At 36.1% G+C, this 17,235-nt stretch overlaps 1 protein-coding gene across 4 annotated transcripts in view; it reads right to left on the reverse strand.

Moving 5' to 3' along the window:
* Positions 1-17,235, reverse strand: part of AGL (amylo-alpha-1, 6-glucosidase, 4-alpha-glucanotransferase) — a 102,496-nt gene that overhangs the window by 44,354 nt on the left and 40,907 nt on the right. For all 4 annotated transcript variants that reach the window (XM_055584999.1, XM_055585000.1, XM_055584997.1 and 1 more), the window contains exons 6-17: positions 15,017-15,198; positions 14,748-14,859; positions 8,531-8,654; positions 8,114-8,216; positions 7,929-8,026; positions 7,129-7,268; positions 5,883-6,070; positions 3,701-3,824; positions 2,951-3,114; positions 2,566-2,667; positions 2,298-2,453; positions 2,054-2,204 (exon numbers count right to left, since the gene is read on the reverse strand). In XM_055584999.1, the coding sequence (XP_055440974.1) occupies positions 2,054-2,204; positions 2,298-2,453; positions 2,566-2,667; positions 2,951-3,114; positions 3,701-3,824; positions 5,883-6,070; positions 7,129-7,268; positions 7,929-8,026; positions 8,114-8,216; positions 8,531-8,654; positions 14,748-14,859; positions 15,017-15,198 (1,644 nt within the window). The remainder of the gene's footprint in view (positions 1-2,053; positions 2,205-2,297; positions 2,454-2,565; positions 2,668-2,950; positions 3,115-3,700; positions 3,825-5,882; positions 6,071-7,128; positions 7,269-7,928; positions 8,027-8,113; positions 8,217-8,530; positions 8,655-14,747; positions 14,860-15,016; positions 15,199-17,235) is intronic.

A 17,235-nucleotide genomic window follows, 5' to 3' on the forward strand; every position in this document is an offset into this window, starting at 1 on the left:
TTAAGAAAATATTCCAAACCCAACCGATGTCCCTGTGCTCCCTTTCTTTCCCTTCAGAGGTAACCACTATCTGAAGGCTGGTCTGCATTGATCCTGTGCATTTTTACTACACATACATGTTTCCCTAAGCCCTGTATACTATTCTCCATATTTCCAAGTTTATGTGAGTGGATTCAAGTTAAAGATACACTTCTGCAACTTCCTTTCTATTGAATAACACTGTAGTTTTTCAAATTTATTTATACTGCTATGTTAGCTCTACCTCATTTATTTCAAATGCCAAAGAGTATTCCACTGTATGAGTGTACCAAAGTGTATTCATTTAACCACCATTGTCATTATTTTTCCTCTATTATAAATAATGTTACAATAAATATTTTTGTGCATATTTCCTAGTGGAAGTGCAGGAGACTTTCTCAGATACATACCTGGGAATAGAACTGCTAGATCAAAGGATATATAAAACTGAAACTTTATTATTTAAATAATTTGAACTTTAAGCTGTTAATCTGACCATGAAAGACCTGATCCAGAAATCTACTTCTGAAAATATATACTAAGAAAATTATTCAAAACAAAAAGATTATTCCTAGTGTATAATCAAATCTTAAAGAACACTGCTAAACACACACATAAATGTTAAAAATGGAATGCTAACATAATATAAAACATTCAGCATAATGAAAATCACAATTATGTAGACTGACAAAATGGAAAATATTTTAAGAATGATCACTGATCAAAAACAAAACAAAACAAAACCCTGAGATATTACTGTATACACTGAGTGCAACCATGCAAAACTATATATGTATATTAGCAACAACCAGATGAGGTTACTAAATATAAACTTGTGAACAGTTTAAAAAAAAGCAATAGACATTTAACCCTAAAACTATTCAAGTTGGTAACTTCTAAAAAGGGGAGTTATGAATATTTTGCAATTAGCAACAAATACAGAATATGATCATTTTTGTGAGAAGCTTCATTCACTCAATTAGTCAATGGACTTGGACAGCTGCTATATGCACAGGAGCATGTTATGCCATAATATATTATATAAAATAATAAATAAGGAAATTAAATACACATATCTAGAAAACAATCAAGTAATAATAAGTATATACCTCAAGGATGCATTTTATAATGTCTGAGTGATACAGAGACTATAATTGCTATATGCTCAGAGGACAGAGAGTTTACTGAGTACTTAGAGAAGGCTTCTCAAAGGAGGTGAAACTTTAGTCCTTGAAAGATGTAAAGAATTCATAAATAAGTAGGAGTAAGGCGATGGCACCCCACTCCAGTACTCTTGCCTGGAAAATCCCATGGACGGATGAGCCTGGTAGGCTGCAGTCCAGGGGGTCGCGAAGAGTCGGCCACGACTGAGCGACTTCACTTTCACTTTTCACTTTCATGCACTGGAGAAGGAAATGGTAACCCACTCCAGTGTTCCTTCCTGGAGAATCCCAGGGATGGGGGAGCCTAGTGGGCTGCCGTCTATGGGGTAACACAGAGTCAGACACGACTTAAGTGACTTAGCAGCAGCAGCAGCAGCAGCAAGGCTACTTAGGGAGCAGTGGAAATATCTATTTGGTTGAAACAGATGAGGATGGATTATAAAGTGCCTTAAATATTAAACTATTTTCCATTTTGGTTTATATATGTAAATATATGTATACATATACAGAAACACTTGGACACACATACAAATATATATGTATATACATATGTACATGAATATACATATAAATCTAGCTGGATGTAGAAGAAATACATGTTCATTTATATAAATTAGGAGGTAGGAAAAGGTATTAGGATGAAAATAAAATCACAACTCAAAAAATGTTAACATTTAACAATATTTCCAGGTTTTGCTCCATGTAGTAAAAATACAAGTTATCAAAAATTTGTAATTCTTTTTCTTAACTACATCTACACTTGCACTGTGTTACAATATATATGACACGTAAAAACAATTTAATAATATTTATTATTATTAACAATTTAACAATATAATACAACCAAAACAACATTTTTTAGATCACATTACCAGGGATGCACATTTGAGGCACTTCCTTGCTGTAAAATGAAGTCTTGGGATTCCTGAAAGCAGTTCTAGAAACAGATACGACTGACTGATGGATACTGGGTGAATGTCTGGTTACAGCCACTATGTCTGCATCAACTTGATCCACATACACCTGAGAAACAGAGAGAAAACACATTAGTGCTCGAACTGGAAAGACTCTAAAACTGAACCTTGAGAAAGGAACCTAGAAAATGTAGCTTCTTGCCTGAATAAAACCCTTGGCTCCAAGCTCTTGGTGAAGCTTATTGATAGCACACCTGGCCGCAATAATGCCACTTTGGGAGTTCACTTCACCAGCGTTGGATGGTGATGCTGCAGGATTCCATTTCGTGTAAAACCGCTCTTCAGAAACTACTGAAATCTGAACAAAATAAAAACTTAGCCACGTGCATGTTTTAATTACAATGAGAAATTTTGGTAAAAATGATCAGTGTGGGGCCTCGTGGGTTTTAAAAAACAACACATAAACAAACCTGGTGAGGCACTAATTCGTCATAGCCTTTAGTACTACCGCTAGCACAACATGCCATGGAGACAATCGTGGTGCTTGGGAGAGCGTCATACGCTGACCTATGCTACAAAAGAGTAAAACAACACAAGCTTATTTTCTTTCAATGCAAAGTGCCATGCTATAGCCCAATGACGTAAAAGGATAAGTACATAAATACATTCTGAAGATGTATTCATTTGCTTTAAGACAAATGACAAACCACTCAAAAACCTTTAAATCACAATCATTTATAAATCTAAGGCACTATTTTGAGGTACTGTGGATATTACTGCCATTAAACAGCAGAGAACTAAACATCAAAACATTTACCGAAATAAGTAAATACAAGAAACAGGATAGACGCTTACCACAATAGGACACTCGTTATCATGGGTGATATCCATAAACAGGGCATGTGCAATAGCTGGCACTAAAGGCCTCAAACAGGGCTGAACAAAGGATCCAACAGGTTCTCCTCCGTATCGGTAAACTAATCTGCCCTCTTCATGGCTATCGCATGCACTCATTGCCTCTGCAAAGCATTACAGAGTATTTTAACAATCTTCATTAGCAATGTCCAAAAAGAAATTAGATTTTGTATTGTGACTGACTTTCAAAAACAGACCACAAAAATATTATCAAAAATAAAACTGATTTAAACATTTAAACAAATGTCCATCAGTTTAAATGACAAAAAAGTCTTTTCTGCAACTTAACCAGAGAAATGGCTCATGCAGTAAAAAAGGAATATATGCTGCTTATTAGGATGTTGGTTACATAAAATCTATGGAGAAAAATCTCAAGATTACATCATTTAGGCAGATAGAGATGAAAAACAGATTTATATATTTTCAACAACAAAAAAGTGATTTTGTTCAAGTCATCAATTCGTTCCATTGGTCTTTCAAGTTAAAATGAGATATCTTACCCCAAAGTAGAAATTTTCACTAATGAAAACAGACTCAGTTATATTAAGAAATTTTGAGGAGAATATTTAAAAGAACAATAACTATGTTGAACATTGTTAAACACTGTACATAAAGCTATTAAATGCCTTTTAATCTACTTAAACAAAAACTGAAGCTTTTAGATGGGAAAAACACTTTCAATGAGCCTACCTCTTATTAAGGAACTAATGCCCAGTCTAGTAACAAAGACATTGTCCAGGTCTTCACTTCCTGTGAACAGTTCAGCTACTACATATAAATTGGGTTGCAATTTCCTAGCAGCATCCAACATGTACTGCAGAAAGCACAGTCACAAATGTAACAGAAAGAGAAAAGCAAGATGGTGTGGGGGAAGGAGAGGAGGCAAGACTAGGCACAGATTTGACACAGGAAAATACCATGCAGCAAGACAAAATGGAAATCCAAGAGAATTTCCAAATAAATTTAATTGTGCATAAGTAAGAAAAGATAAAATGGACCAAAACATACAGGAAACAAAAGAATGTATAAAGCGAATATAACAGTTAAAAAGGAAGATTAGATTTTGCAGATGGGACACAAAAGGGGGAAAAAAAGGAAGAAGAAAAATGTTAGTGTCACTTAAAAAATGTAAACCATAGTACTGCAATTCTGCTAGGCTTTCCAAACCCTATTTTATGTTTTGTTTTTAATATCTCTAATTAGCCTATTAATTTCCAGGCCCTTGACTAAACTATAAATGATAAATTCCCTGCTGGTGCATCATTTAGCTATTGTAAAGGTTAGGTCTGGCTAGACTGAAGCCAGTTTTTCCTGAAAATGATAATAAATTCCTTTTTTTTTCCCTGGCTATGCTATGTGGCTTGCTGAATTTTTGTTCACTGACCAGGGACTGAACGCAGGCCACGGCAGTGAAAGCACTGAGTTCTAACCATTGGACTGCCAAGGAATTCCCCAAAACTTCTAATCAGAAATAAGATCAGTTCAAAAAAAATTTTTGAACATTTGCACAAAGGCTAATACTTGAAATTCTAACACATAAGACCCTAGAGGTTTTTTAAACTTAAATTTTAGTAGTCTAAGTTTTGCTATAATGTTATAACCATCTTACAAATGTATTGCTAAAGGCATACATTAAAAAAAAAACTCTGCCTTTTTTTGAAGCTAAAAATGTTCTACTACCTTAACTAATGTTCATTAAATTCTTCCAAATCAAAGCAATTTTTCATCACAGGACTTGAAACATATGCATTATAATACTGCTTTAAAATGATAGAAATAGATGTTTTTCAGATAAGCACACATTTCCATAGAACACTAACTTGTCACTAGGAAAGTTTCAAAGATCTTACAAATAGGATGAAACTCTAAAGTGTTTACAAAGCTGTAAACATAAAAGATAATGCTATAAATTATATAAAATTTATAGCATTTATAGTATTATATAAAATTTAAAGCATTATCTTTTATGTTTCATAAAAGATAATATTATAAATGTTGGCATTGCTTAAGTTACTATAAAAAACCTGAAGAGGAACAGAAAATTTTTATGTTTACATTTACATATAATTATATTTCCATATGATAATGAAAATTGAATCAGTGAGACAAACTATCTTCAATATGCTGTAATGGTAGTGTTTAAATAATTATTATAATATGAAATAAGCTATATGACTTCACTGCTGCTAAGTCACTTCAGTCATGTCCGACTCTGTGCGACCCCATAGACGGCAGCCCACCAGGCTCCCCCGTCCCTGGGATTCTCCAGGCAAGAACACTGGAGTGGGTTGCCATTTTCTTCTCCAGTGCATGAAAGTGAAAAGTGAAAATGAAGTCGCTCAGTCGTGTCTGACCCTCAGCGACCCCATGGACTGCAGCCTTCCAGGCTCCTCCATCCATAGGATTTTCCAGGCAAGAGGACTGGAGTGGGGTGCCATTGCCTTCTCCAATGTGACTTCACAGTGGCTACTAATTTATTGAAACTAACCTAATAATAAGAATAAGACAAATTAATATTTATATATTGTTAAATTATTAACAAGGTTAATTCTTTTAAAAGATTAACATTAAAATATTAATAATATTTTAATAATATATATGGCAATATTGTTGTATGTGTATTATCAGAGACAATATAATGTCCCTAACTTAAATAAAAATATTAACTCATATGTTTTATAGCCCAGTACTTGATAATATCTGCATCAAAAAATTCTCAGAATTATGCAAATTATGCAAGTTTTAAAATACTACCACCATATTACTGTTAGCATTCAACAAGCAAAAGGAAACATGTATTTGTACACTCTCATTAAGGAAAGCTAGGAAAGAACACTGATTTCTTTAACACAGATGAATTATTTATCTGTACCTCTGCTACATGAAGAGGTGTTGAGTGACAATTATCAAGACGGACTCCCTGGAAATAAGTTGCGGTGATTTCTGTGTATTTTTTCATGTGTTCCCAGAGATAAGGACAGTCCTCTGGTTTTTTCCCATAGCGTAATTTAACACTGTCTCCCCAGCAAATAAGTTCTCTCCTTAGATAAACATCTGAACCTGTTAAAAAAGGAGCTTGCTTTCAATGGTTCAAGGAATAAAATGAAAATATTTATTTCAAGGAAAAACTGTTGTTTTAAAATGATATTTATTATTTCTAACACAAGCCATATATAGGTTAAAATTATATCTAAAATGGTATGGGATAAAGTTTTAAAAAATTGATAGTAATTTAGATCTCCTATCTATTTTGCTAAAACTGTACCTTATAGTCTCTTCTAAAAATGTGTGCTTAATAGTAAAAATTCAAGTTGCTTCTTAAGGGAAAACAGTAATAGTAATATCATGAGCCTTTAAAGCTATACCAAAACCATTTAAAGCTCCATCTCCACCTTGCTACCAATTTTTGGCAATATGTTACATTAAATCCATGGTGTAGAGCAAAGTGTCATTTTTCACTTCGAATGGTTGGAAAGGAGATGGCAGAGATACTTAAATGCAAAGCTACATTTTTTTTTTTTTTAATGAGACTTCTGAATTAAATTTAATGTCATAAAAACAGGCTTCTGATTCTAAAATGTTAAAAAATAAATATATCGATAGGTCCCCTGCAAAATTATTCCTGGCCATGAAACAGCTATAAGAAATAAGAAGCTAGCATTAAGTAAGAGGGAATCTAAAAACAATTGTTTTCTAGTTTAACTGTCATTCAAATATCTTAAATACTCCTCTAGCTAATCAGTGAAAATATCTCTTACAGTAAACAGTTGTAATCATACAGGTTCAGATGGCTTTTTAAAGATGCAAATGGGTACATTTGTGTACAAATGAGTTGCCCAAATAAAATCTTCTGTAGAACCATAATATCAAATAGATATATGAGAACTCTTCTGTTTGAGGAGATAGGGGTAGAAAAGGAAAGAAGGAGAAAGAAGCTGAATCTCATTCTGTCAGTCCCTTCTCTTCTCTCAAACTGTATGCACCTCTGGCATCACCAATGAAACAATTTAAAAATCATTAGCCTACTTGGGGAACAAAATCAACAAACAATTTATATTCTGAGCTTGCCATGAACTTTTATTTCCCTGTCCATAGAGAAATTAACAAAAATGACATACCTGGTTCAGCAAAATTTCGAAGGGGATCATCTCCCATTACCCATCCATTATGTGCCATCAGAAAACAAGCTTTATTTGGGACATGAATCATTGATTCTTCTACAGAGAGGGATATGTCTTCAAAAGGGAAAGTAAAATATCTAGGGAAATACAATGAAGTATGAAATCCATAGAGAGAAATTCCTTGGAGAAAATCTGAATTAATACCATTAAAATTAAACTTTGTCCCTAATGAATAGAATAGATAAGATTAGTTTGACACCATTTATAAGAAATAAGAAATAAACTTCAATACAGGTGAAAAAATCATCAGACATTTTGAGTAAATCTAGCAGGATTTGAGAAATTGAGTTAGTATTATAGTATATCTGATTAACATTCTAAGTAATAACTTTAAAAATCTCATAGAATGACTAAGAAAATCATCTAAGTATTGACATTATTTTGCAAAAGTTTTTACTATGCTTCAGTTGCCTAATCTCTGCTGTACATTACTTATAAGGAGCTAAATACTTGCTTAATTTGCTTAACAGTGAAATTATTAGTAAGTATGCAGTCCTCCAGAAACATGAATATAAATGATTAAAAACTGGTTCATACTGATGATAGTTTCTCTAACTAAAGACTTGCCTAACAAAATTAATTAATATTAAGCCTACTTACCAGATCAAAACTGCTATTTCAATTTAAGAAACTTACTGGGTCACACATTCAAGAAAATTCAAATTTAGGTTAATTTGAAGAATTTAGTACAATTTCAATTTTTAACCTTTCATGAGAAGAAAACAAAAATGGAATACCTGGTAACCAAAGGATGTTTTCTAGTAACAGGTCCTAGTTTAGGTCCATGGCCAGCCAGTCGTTCATAAAACACATTTCCCAAAAGGCAGTTGACTGCCTAGAAAACATGAACTTATGTCAATAACAACAAAAAACAGTATTAACACTCAAAGAAAAACAGCAGTTCAAAAGAAGTAGGTAAAACCTGTTCTTGATGATAGTTAATGAGTTGATGCTTCTCTGAATTTAATTCCTCAATTCTCTTCCTGAACCAATTGCAGCATTCATTAATTGCGGCTGGCCCATTGCTTGAAGTACATAAAGGAATATGAACATTATTTAATGGTTCTACAAACTCTACATTAAAAATTTTTCTAATATGGGTCACAGAAACTTAGGACCTTAATTAAGACTTAAGAAATTTTCCAGTTGTATACATTTTTACCACAAAAGGGGAAATGTCATGTGGTGGAAGTAGTAATTATAGTGAATTACTTTATTTCATTTTTTATTCAGGCTGTTAACAAATAGCATAAAAATAATACCATAAATGTAATCAGAATAGTCATAAAGGTTTACAAGCAATATTATTCTTTAGTATGTAGTAAAATATAAAACGTACTCATGTGGTATGAAAGTTGCTAGAGCAACATTCATATCTACAGTGCAGCCAAGCCGTCTGTATTCAGGATCCTGAATTATCTTAAGGTGGTGATCTGGATCAGGCCTTGTTGCTTTCCTATTTTCTGAAAGAAAGAAAATATTATATCTTAAATGCAGATATATATAAGGAGATTCTAACTGTTACTTATTTCATATTTTTATTGTTTTTTTTCTTAGAAAATAAAAGAACTATTTATTTCATAAGCATTCCTTCCTACCTCCCTATGTATCCTTCTGCAAAAACCTAACACACACACACACACACGCACGCACACACACACACACGGAAGGAAAGAGAGAGGCGGTGTTGGGTAAAGAGGAGAGACAGATGCTGACTGGGGCAAAAAAACAACACTGTAGAAGAAAAATGCAGCAATTCCTACCAGTTCAACCCCAGTCCCACCTTTCTGCTTCAATTAGTATTCAGGTATTCTATACATTTTTTTAGGGCACTAAAGATGTTCAGTTCGTTCGCTCAGTCATGTCCGACTCTGCGACCCCATGAATTGCAGCACGCCAGGCCTCCCTGTCCATCACCAACTCCCAGAGCTTATTCAAACTCATGTCCATTGACTCAGTGATGCCATCCAACCATCTGGTCCTCTGTCGTCCCCTTCTCCTCCCACCTTCAATCCTTCCCAGCATCAGGGTCTTTTCCAATGAGTCAGTTCTTTGCATCAGGTGGCCAAAGTATTGGAGTTTCAGCTTCAACATCAGTCCTTCTAATGAATATTCAGGACTGATTTCCTTTAGGATGGCCTGGTTGGATCTCCTTGCAGTCCAAGACTCTCAAGAGTCTTCTCCAACACCACAGTTCAAAAGCATCAATTCTTCGGCGCTCAGCTTTCTTTATAGTCCAACTCTCACATCCATACATGACTACTGGAAAAACCATAGCCTTGACCAGATGGACCTTTGTTGGCAAAGGAATGTCTCTGCTTTTTAATATGCTGTCTAGGTTGGTCATAACTTTTCTTCCAAGGAGCAAGCATCTTTTAATTTCATGGCTGCGATCACCATCTGTAGTGATTTTGGAGCCCCCCAAAATAAAGTCTGACACTGTTTCCATTGTTTCCCCATCTATTTCCCATGAAGTGATGGGACCAGATGCCATGATCTTTGTTTTCTGAATGTTGAGCTTTAAGCCAGCTTTTTCACTCTCCTCTTTCACGTTCATCAAGAGGCTCTTTAGGTCTTCTTTGCTTTCTGCCATAAGGGTGGTGTCATCTGCATATCTGAGGTTACTGATATTTCTCCCATTGATCTTGATTCCAGCTTATGCTTCTTCCAGCCCAGCGTTTCTCATGACGTACACTGCATAGAAGTTAAATAAGCAGGGTGATTATATACAGCCTTGATGTACTCCTTTTCCTATTTGGAACCAGTCTGTTGTTCCATGTCCAGTTCTAACTGTTGCTTCCTGACCTGCATACAGGTTTCTCTAGAGGCAGGTCAGGTGGTCTGGTATTCCCATCGCTTTAAGAATTTTTCACAAGTTTGTTGTGATCCACACAGTCAAAGGCTTTGGCATAGTCAATAAAGCAGAAATAGGTGTTTTTCTGGAACTCTCTTGCTTTTTCCATGATCCAACGGATGTTGGCAATTTGATCTCTGATTCCTCTGCTTTTTCTAAATCCAGCTTGAACATCTGGAAATTCATGGTTCACATACTGTTGAAGCCTGGCTTGGAGAATTTTGAGCATTACTTTACTAGTGTGTGAGATGAGTGCAATTGTGTGGTAGTTTGAGCATTCTTTGGCATTGCCTTTCTTTGGGATTGGAATGAAAACTGACCTTTTCCAGTCTTGTGGCTGCTGTTGAGTTTTCCAAATGTGCTGGCATATTGGGTGCAGCACTTTCACAGCATCATTTAGGGTTTGAAAGAGCTCAAATGGAATTTCATCACCTCCACTATCTTTGTTTGTAGTGATGCTTCCTGAGGCCCACTTGACTTCACATTCCAGGATGTCTGGCTCTAGGTGAGTGATCACACCATTGTGGTTATCTGGGTCATTTTTGTATAGTTATTCTGTGTATTCTTGCCACCTCTTAATATTTTCTGCTTCTGTTAGGTCCTTACCATTCTGTCCTTTATTGTGCCCATATTTGCATGAAATCTTCCTTTGGTATCTCTGATTTTCTTCAAGAGATCTCTAGTCTTTTCCATTCTATTGTTTTCCTCTATTTCTTTGCATTGATTGCTGAGGAAGGCTTTCTTATCTCTTCTTGCTATTCTTTGGAAGTCTGCATTCAAATTGGTATATCTTTCCTTTTCTCCTTTGCTTTTTGCTTCTCTTCTTTTCTCAGCTATATGTAAAGCCTCCTCAGGCAACCATTTTGCCATTTTGTGTTTCTTTTTCTTGGGGATGGTCTTTATCCCTGCCTCCTGTCCAATGTCACGAACCTCCATCCATAGTTCTTCAGGTACTCTATCAGATCTAATCCCTTAAATCTATTTGTCACTTCCACTGTGTAATCATAAGGGATTTGATTTAGGTCATACCTGAATGGTCTAGGGTTGATGGTACACATTTACTTAAGGATGTTGATGGTATACATTTTCTTCCCAGGTGCTACCAAAGACACTAACTTTAGGAGTTCTTTTTCCTCAAAGATTGCTTTCTATTTTAAAAAGTAAGTCTTATTAACAACTTGACTTTCTCTGAAAGAAGCAGACAAGTTTGTTTTTATATTTTTTCCGTTTCACCAACTAGCATTCTTCTCTTACATAATAATAAAAAATGAAAAAAGTAAATAAATGCTTTGTAGGGAGAGTTTTCATTCTTATTCTGAACTTGTTTCTAGTAAGTCAGTGGAGGATTGCCTCCACTGGGTTTGATTTTACTTTAATTAATTAATATCTGGCTTATTCTAAATGAAATGGCTTATAAAAGCACAAAGTAAGATAAAGAATAAATAGATTTAAAGATGTAGTTTCTGAGGTTAATTTGGAAGAGTAACATACACGAAAAATGCCAAGAAGTGTTTAAAAAAGAGGTAAAACTACACAATCCGTGTATATTATAAAAGTCTTTCGTATTGCTAGAGTATAAGACAGATCAGTGGAATAGCACAGATAACAGGGCCATGAATATTCAGTATATGATTATACATTATGAAGTATTATGGTGGTATCCCAAACCAGTTTCAAAGGATGGAATATCAACCCAGTATCACTTTTTAAAATTAAATAAAGTTAATGTCTTCTTTATATAAATTCCAGGTCTATTAAATATTTAAAAGTAAACTGTAAATAAGATTATCAGAATGTTGTTTGAAGGTCTATGCACAATGTGAAATTAGAAGCCATAAAAGAAAAGATCAATAAATTTGGTTACAGTGAGGAGAGAAAACCACCATCAACAAGGATTAAAAGATCAACAGCATAATAGGAGGATATAGCTGAGGCCACTATAGTAAGGAACCACCAGTAATAATAAGTCAATATGAAAAAGATGAGCAACCCAACAGAAAAATATGGGAAGAACATTAATATGCAATTATTGGAAGAATTATAAATGGCTAATTAAAACATGAAAAGATGTTTCATTCATAACCAAAGAAATATAAATAAAAATAATGAATATTTTGCCTATTGACAAAGATTAAATGGTAGCTAATGTTGGTGATGTTACAGTTAGTGATAACATAAACTGGTACAATTTGTATTGAAAAGCAATTTGACAACATCTATTACAAATTTATCATTAAATTTGTATACTCTTTGACCCATGAATTCTGCCTAATAATTTGTCCTACTGATTTAGTCAGAAAGCCAGTAAAGTTAACATGCACAAGGATTTATTTTCTATAGTATCACTTGTAAGAATATAAATTCCTCTAGATCCAGGGTTTGCTACATTCACCTCTGAATCCCCCTACCTGGATCAGTGCCTCGCACATAATAGGTGATTCAATAAAAATGTATTAAATGAATGAATGAGAAATGAACTACAAATAACCTATCAAAATGGTTAAAAGGAATTCAAGTACTTTAACACAGTATATTGCTATCTAGAAGTTAAAAAGAAATAATTAGCTGTAATAAGATCATGTTGTCAACTAAAAGAACAACGTGTTAAACAGTCTGTATACTGCAGTCTTATTTATGTGTATAAAATAGATATAAAACTTATGAATGTAATTTATATGTACCTAACTATATAAAACTGGAATTTCTTTCAAAAAAGAGTCTGAAAAGAAACACAAGAGACTATTAAATAATAGTTCCTTCTAGTAAGTAGATTTTGGAGGAGAGGAAGTTACACATTCCATTTATTATATATTTGTATTATTTGGCTTTTTTTCTTTACTGTGCGCATACATAATTGTAAATAAATAATACAGTTTATAAACATCAGAGGAAAGGGAAAATGGAGGCACTTCAGTAAGATAAAACATGAAGGAAAGATAATATAAAAAAATACATGTATTAAGATGTTACACAAATGTGAAAGCTGGAAGAGTGAACCTGACCCGAAGCTTCCAGGGCCTCAAATCATAATGACTTTGACTTTGAAGGCAGTATTTCTGGGCCTTACTCAAGCTCAACTTTCTGGATATTTTAAGAGCCTTCAAAGATTCTTGCTCTTAGGTTGTCCTATACCAATTGTAGATATATTCTTTATTATTTCTCTAATTAGCTTCCTAAAAAATCCTAATTTCTCTTTTGGCATGGTTTTTCCTATCCTACTTTATTAGGGACACAGAGATTAACTTCTCAAGGTTAATTATGTCCTTAATTGGAGATTTGTTTCTTTACCTTTGCTACTGGCTAGTATCTGAGTCAGTCTCACTAGTAATTAGGTGGTCTTAATGGTGCATACGGAGAAGGCAATGGCACCCCACTCCAGTACTCTTGCCTGGAAAATCCCATGGACGGAGGAGCCTGGTGGGCTGCAGTCCATGGGGTCGCGAAGAGTCAGACAGGACTGAGCGACTTCACTTTCACTTGTCACTTTCATGCATTGGAGAAGAAAATGGCAACCCACTTCAGTGTTCTTGCCTGGAGAATCCCAGGGACGGGGGAGCCTGGTGGGCTGCCGTCTATGGGGTCGCACAGAGTCGGACACGACTGAAGCGACTTAGCAGCAGCAGCAGCAATAGTGCATATGTGAATGCTAAATTGTTTCAGTCGTGTCTGACCTTTTGCGACCCTGTGGACTGCAGCCCGCCAAGCTCCTCTGTCCATGGGATTCTCCTGGTAACAATATTGGAGTGGGTTGCCATGCCCTGCTCCGGGAGATCTTCCTGACCCAGGGATGGTACCCATGTCTCTTATATCTCCTGCATTGGCAGGTGGTATCTTTACGAATAATGCCACCTGGGAAGCCCAGTGTTAATGGTAGGTACCATCAACTACAACTTAGCTAAGTTAACTGAGGTACCATCAACTACCTCAGTTAAGATTCCTACATTAGCCAACAGAAAACAATCACATCTCTCAGTTTTGAAGCCTGTTTTGAGTTTTTGGCAGCTGAAATAATCTGTTCTATTTACCTGCCATGTTAAACATTCATTTAACAAATGTAATATTGAGCTGTATGGTATTCTGAGCATTGTGCTAAGGAATCAATATAAGAAGCAGTCCCCAAGGGAAATAATTGTGTATTATGAAAGAACTGATGCTTTTGAACTGTGGTGTTGGAGAAGACTCTTGAGAGTCCCTTGGACTGCAAGGAGATCCAACCAGTCCATCCTAAAGGAAATCAGTCCTGAATATTCATTGGAAGGACTGATGCTGAAGCTGATACTCCAATACTTTGGCCACTTGATGTGAAGAACTGACTCATTGGAAAAGACCCCGATGCTGGGAAAGACTGAAGGTGGGAGGAGAAGGGGACGACAGAGGACGAGATGGTTGGATGGCATCACTGACTAGATGGACATGAATTTGAGTAGGCTCCGGGGATTGTGATGGACAGGAAGGCCTGGGGTGCTGCAGTCCATGGGGTCGCAAAGAGTCGGACACAACTGAGCGACTGAACTGAACTGAATGACATGGCCTTTAAAGATTTCTGCTAACTCACAGATAGCCTCCAGAATCATAGTGTTAGAGCATCAGAAACAACACAAATATCATATAATAATAACAGATTTAATACTGTGTTAACTAAGAGAAGAGTAATACTAAATTTCTTAAAATTGATGGTAACATTCTAGTGTATAACCTTTACCTTGTGTAAGAAGTCCTCTAAATTGCTCGACTGCTTTGTGAACATCTACTTGGAAAAATTCCCAGAGTTGAGTCTTTGGAAAAATATCCTCCCAAATTACTTTTCGAATGCACTGAAAAATATTAAGTTAGAACACATATTTAAAATCATTTTACTAAGTATTATTTAGCACCTTAAAAGACAGGTTCTAAATGATCTTCAAAAAGACATTTAATTTATATTTTAGAAATTGTGTACTAAAAGTGTGGTATTCCTCTATACATACTGACATTCATTTGATGGTCATTTTCGATCAAAGCAGGTACTCCTCTGTCTTTGTATTTCCCTTCTGCAACATCACAGGATAAGTGCCAAAGTGCTCTGTCTAAGACCCAGGCAGGTTTTAAGTGTGGGGAATTCACAAGGTTATATGCACTTTCTGGATGTTCCTGGAGCCATCTACTATTAGCAGCTTAAAGAAAAAGGAAACATAAAGGATTATCATGTAATTAGACTGAGGTTAAGATTAAAGCTGAAATACAATATCAACATCTATCACTCATTTTCTTATATGTTAGATATCAATATTTTATAATGATACTGTAGTGGTATGAAAACAACTTTTTGGTTGTGGATTCCTACCATCTATTTTACCATACATTTTTCTTTTCTGTTGTAGGAGTTTTTAACTGACAGTAAATAGGATCAACACTGATTCATTATATCATCATATAACATATTTACTATTATGGTGGGAGTTAAGAAGGGTCTTGTCCTCTGCCTGTCTTGATGGTCCTTAGGAGAACAATGTTTTGGAATGCTCCTTCTAAACCCAAAGGACCTCGTTCCCTTTATGGCAGAAAGTTACCTGCATCTTCAACTCTGGTTTAGGCTTCTCAGTGTCTGGCTGTTCAGTTGTAGGGCAGGAAAAGAGCCCCTGAAATGTACTCTGTCTTGAAGCTCCTCCTTCTTACTTCTGGTCTTCTAAGTGAGAGACCTTTCTTTGGCCCCATCTAACTCTAGATTATGCCTCTTAACCATCTTTTGGATGTAAAATGTCATTTATATTTTTCCCCCTGCATATCATGTCTTATTTTGTTGTCTGAGGGGGGAGGGAGGTGAGATTCTTTCTTCTGGATCTTGAAATGTGCTGTATCTCCCCAAAGCTACGAATACAAACACACATCATATCTAAATACAGTTATTTTCCTAAGTTCTGCAGCATCTATTAGTATCAAGACCAAACAACCTACATCTACTGCTTCTACTCTCTCCCCACACTCTCATTCTTCTTCCCACCACAGTCTGCTCCCGTATTCACTCAACCATTCACTCAATCTGTGTGTTGTGGAAGCTCTACCCCAGTTGCTCTACTCCAGGCAGATGTGGCCAATATGGCAATGCCCTCTCCTCCCAACTCCTTGTCTAGGGTGAGTTTCATTCTGGGAGGCAAAGGCTGCCTGTTTCTCACTCCCTCTAGCTCCAAGCTGTAAAAGCTCTATTCCAGGTTGCAGGCAGAGAAAACCTTGACTCTTTTCCTTCACCAAATTCCAACGTGTAGGGTAACTGTCCTACTCGAGCTGTGGGGGGCCCAGAATACTGGGGCTCTACTTGCCCCCGAGACCTGGAGCTTGCTCATAGGGAGGAGGTTCCACATGGGAGGGACAACCAAGAAGATCAGAGACTGACACCTCCTGCCTGAACACAGTCAGAATGGCTGCCCCAGGACAAGTGGGCAGTGGCACAGGTGTTCTGCTCAAGAGGCATGACAGGCTATAAGGTTGAAGAGCTTTGCCTGAAAGGACTGAATTTATTAGGCAGGGTGAGTGGAGAACTCTGTGCCTAATGCTGTTGAAAATAATAGAGACCTTGATGAGGCGCAGTTAAGAGAATGCTAATAGCTCCATGATACAAGAAAAACATTAGAACGACCAGGAATTTCATAGAGAGAACCAGGGAAAGAGATTGCTGAGAAGAACCCTACTGGGACCACTGGCAACTATGGGGTTTGGGAAGGCTGGACGCGTGTGCTAGGCTGCACCCACTCAGGGGCATCCTAGAAGGACATTAGACTTAAAAGCCTAATGTCAAACCACAATGTGTCTCAAACCACATACACACCCATCAACACAGGACAGAAAGTCACTGCCGAAGGGACTTAAATACAACCTCTAACCAAACACTGAGTGAACAAAGAAGTACACCCTGACCCGAGGTGAGTTCTAGGAAGCCGGCATTAAAAACAAGTCACTTCACCTCTGGCAGTCTGGAAGACCTTGTGCATGCACAGGGCTAAGCCATCTTAGCAGTGGTCAGAGAGGGACTTCCAAGCTAACAGTTCAGGTTTATCTTTTTTCATCCTTTTATGGTCAAACTATTTGTATCTTTGGATTTAAAGTATGTCGCATGTAGACAGCATATATTTGAATTTTTTTTTTGACTCTGACAATACCTTCCTTCAAGATATTACTTTCAAGAGTCCCTAAGTCTTTGGCTTTCAAAATGTTTA

Source organism: Bubalus kerabau, chromosome 6, assembly GCF_029407905.1.
Source record: "Bubalus kerabau isolate K-KA32 ecotype Philippines breed swamp buffalo chromosome 6, PCC_UOA_SB_1v2, whole genome shotgun sequence".
Taxonomy (NCBI): Eukaryota; Metazoa; Chordata; class Mammalia; order Artiodactyla; family Bovidae; genus Bubalus; species Bubalus kerabau.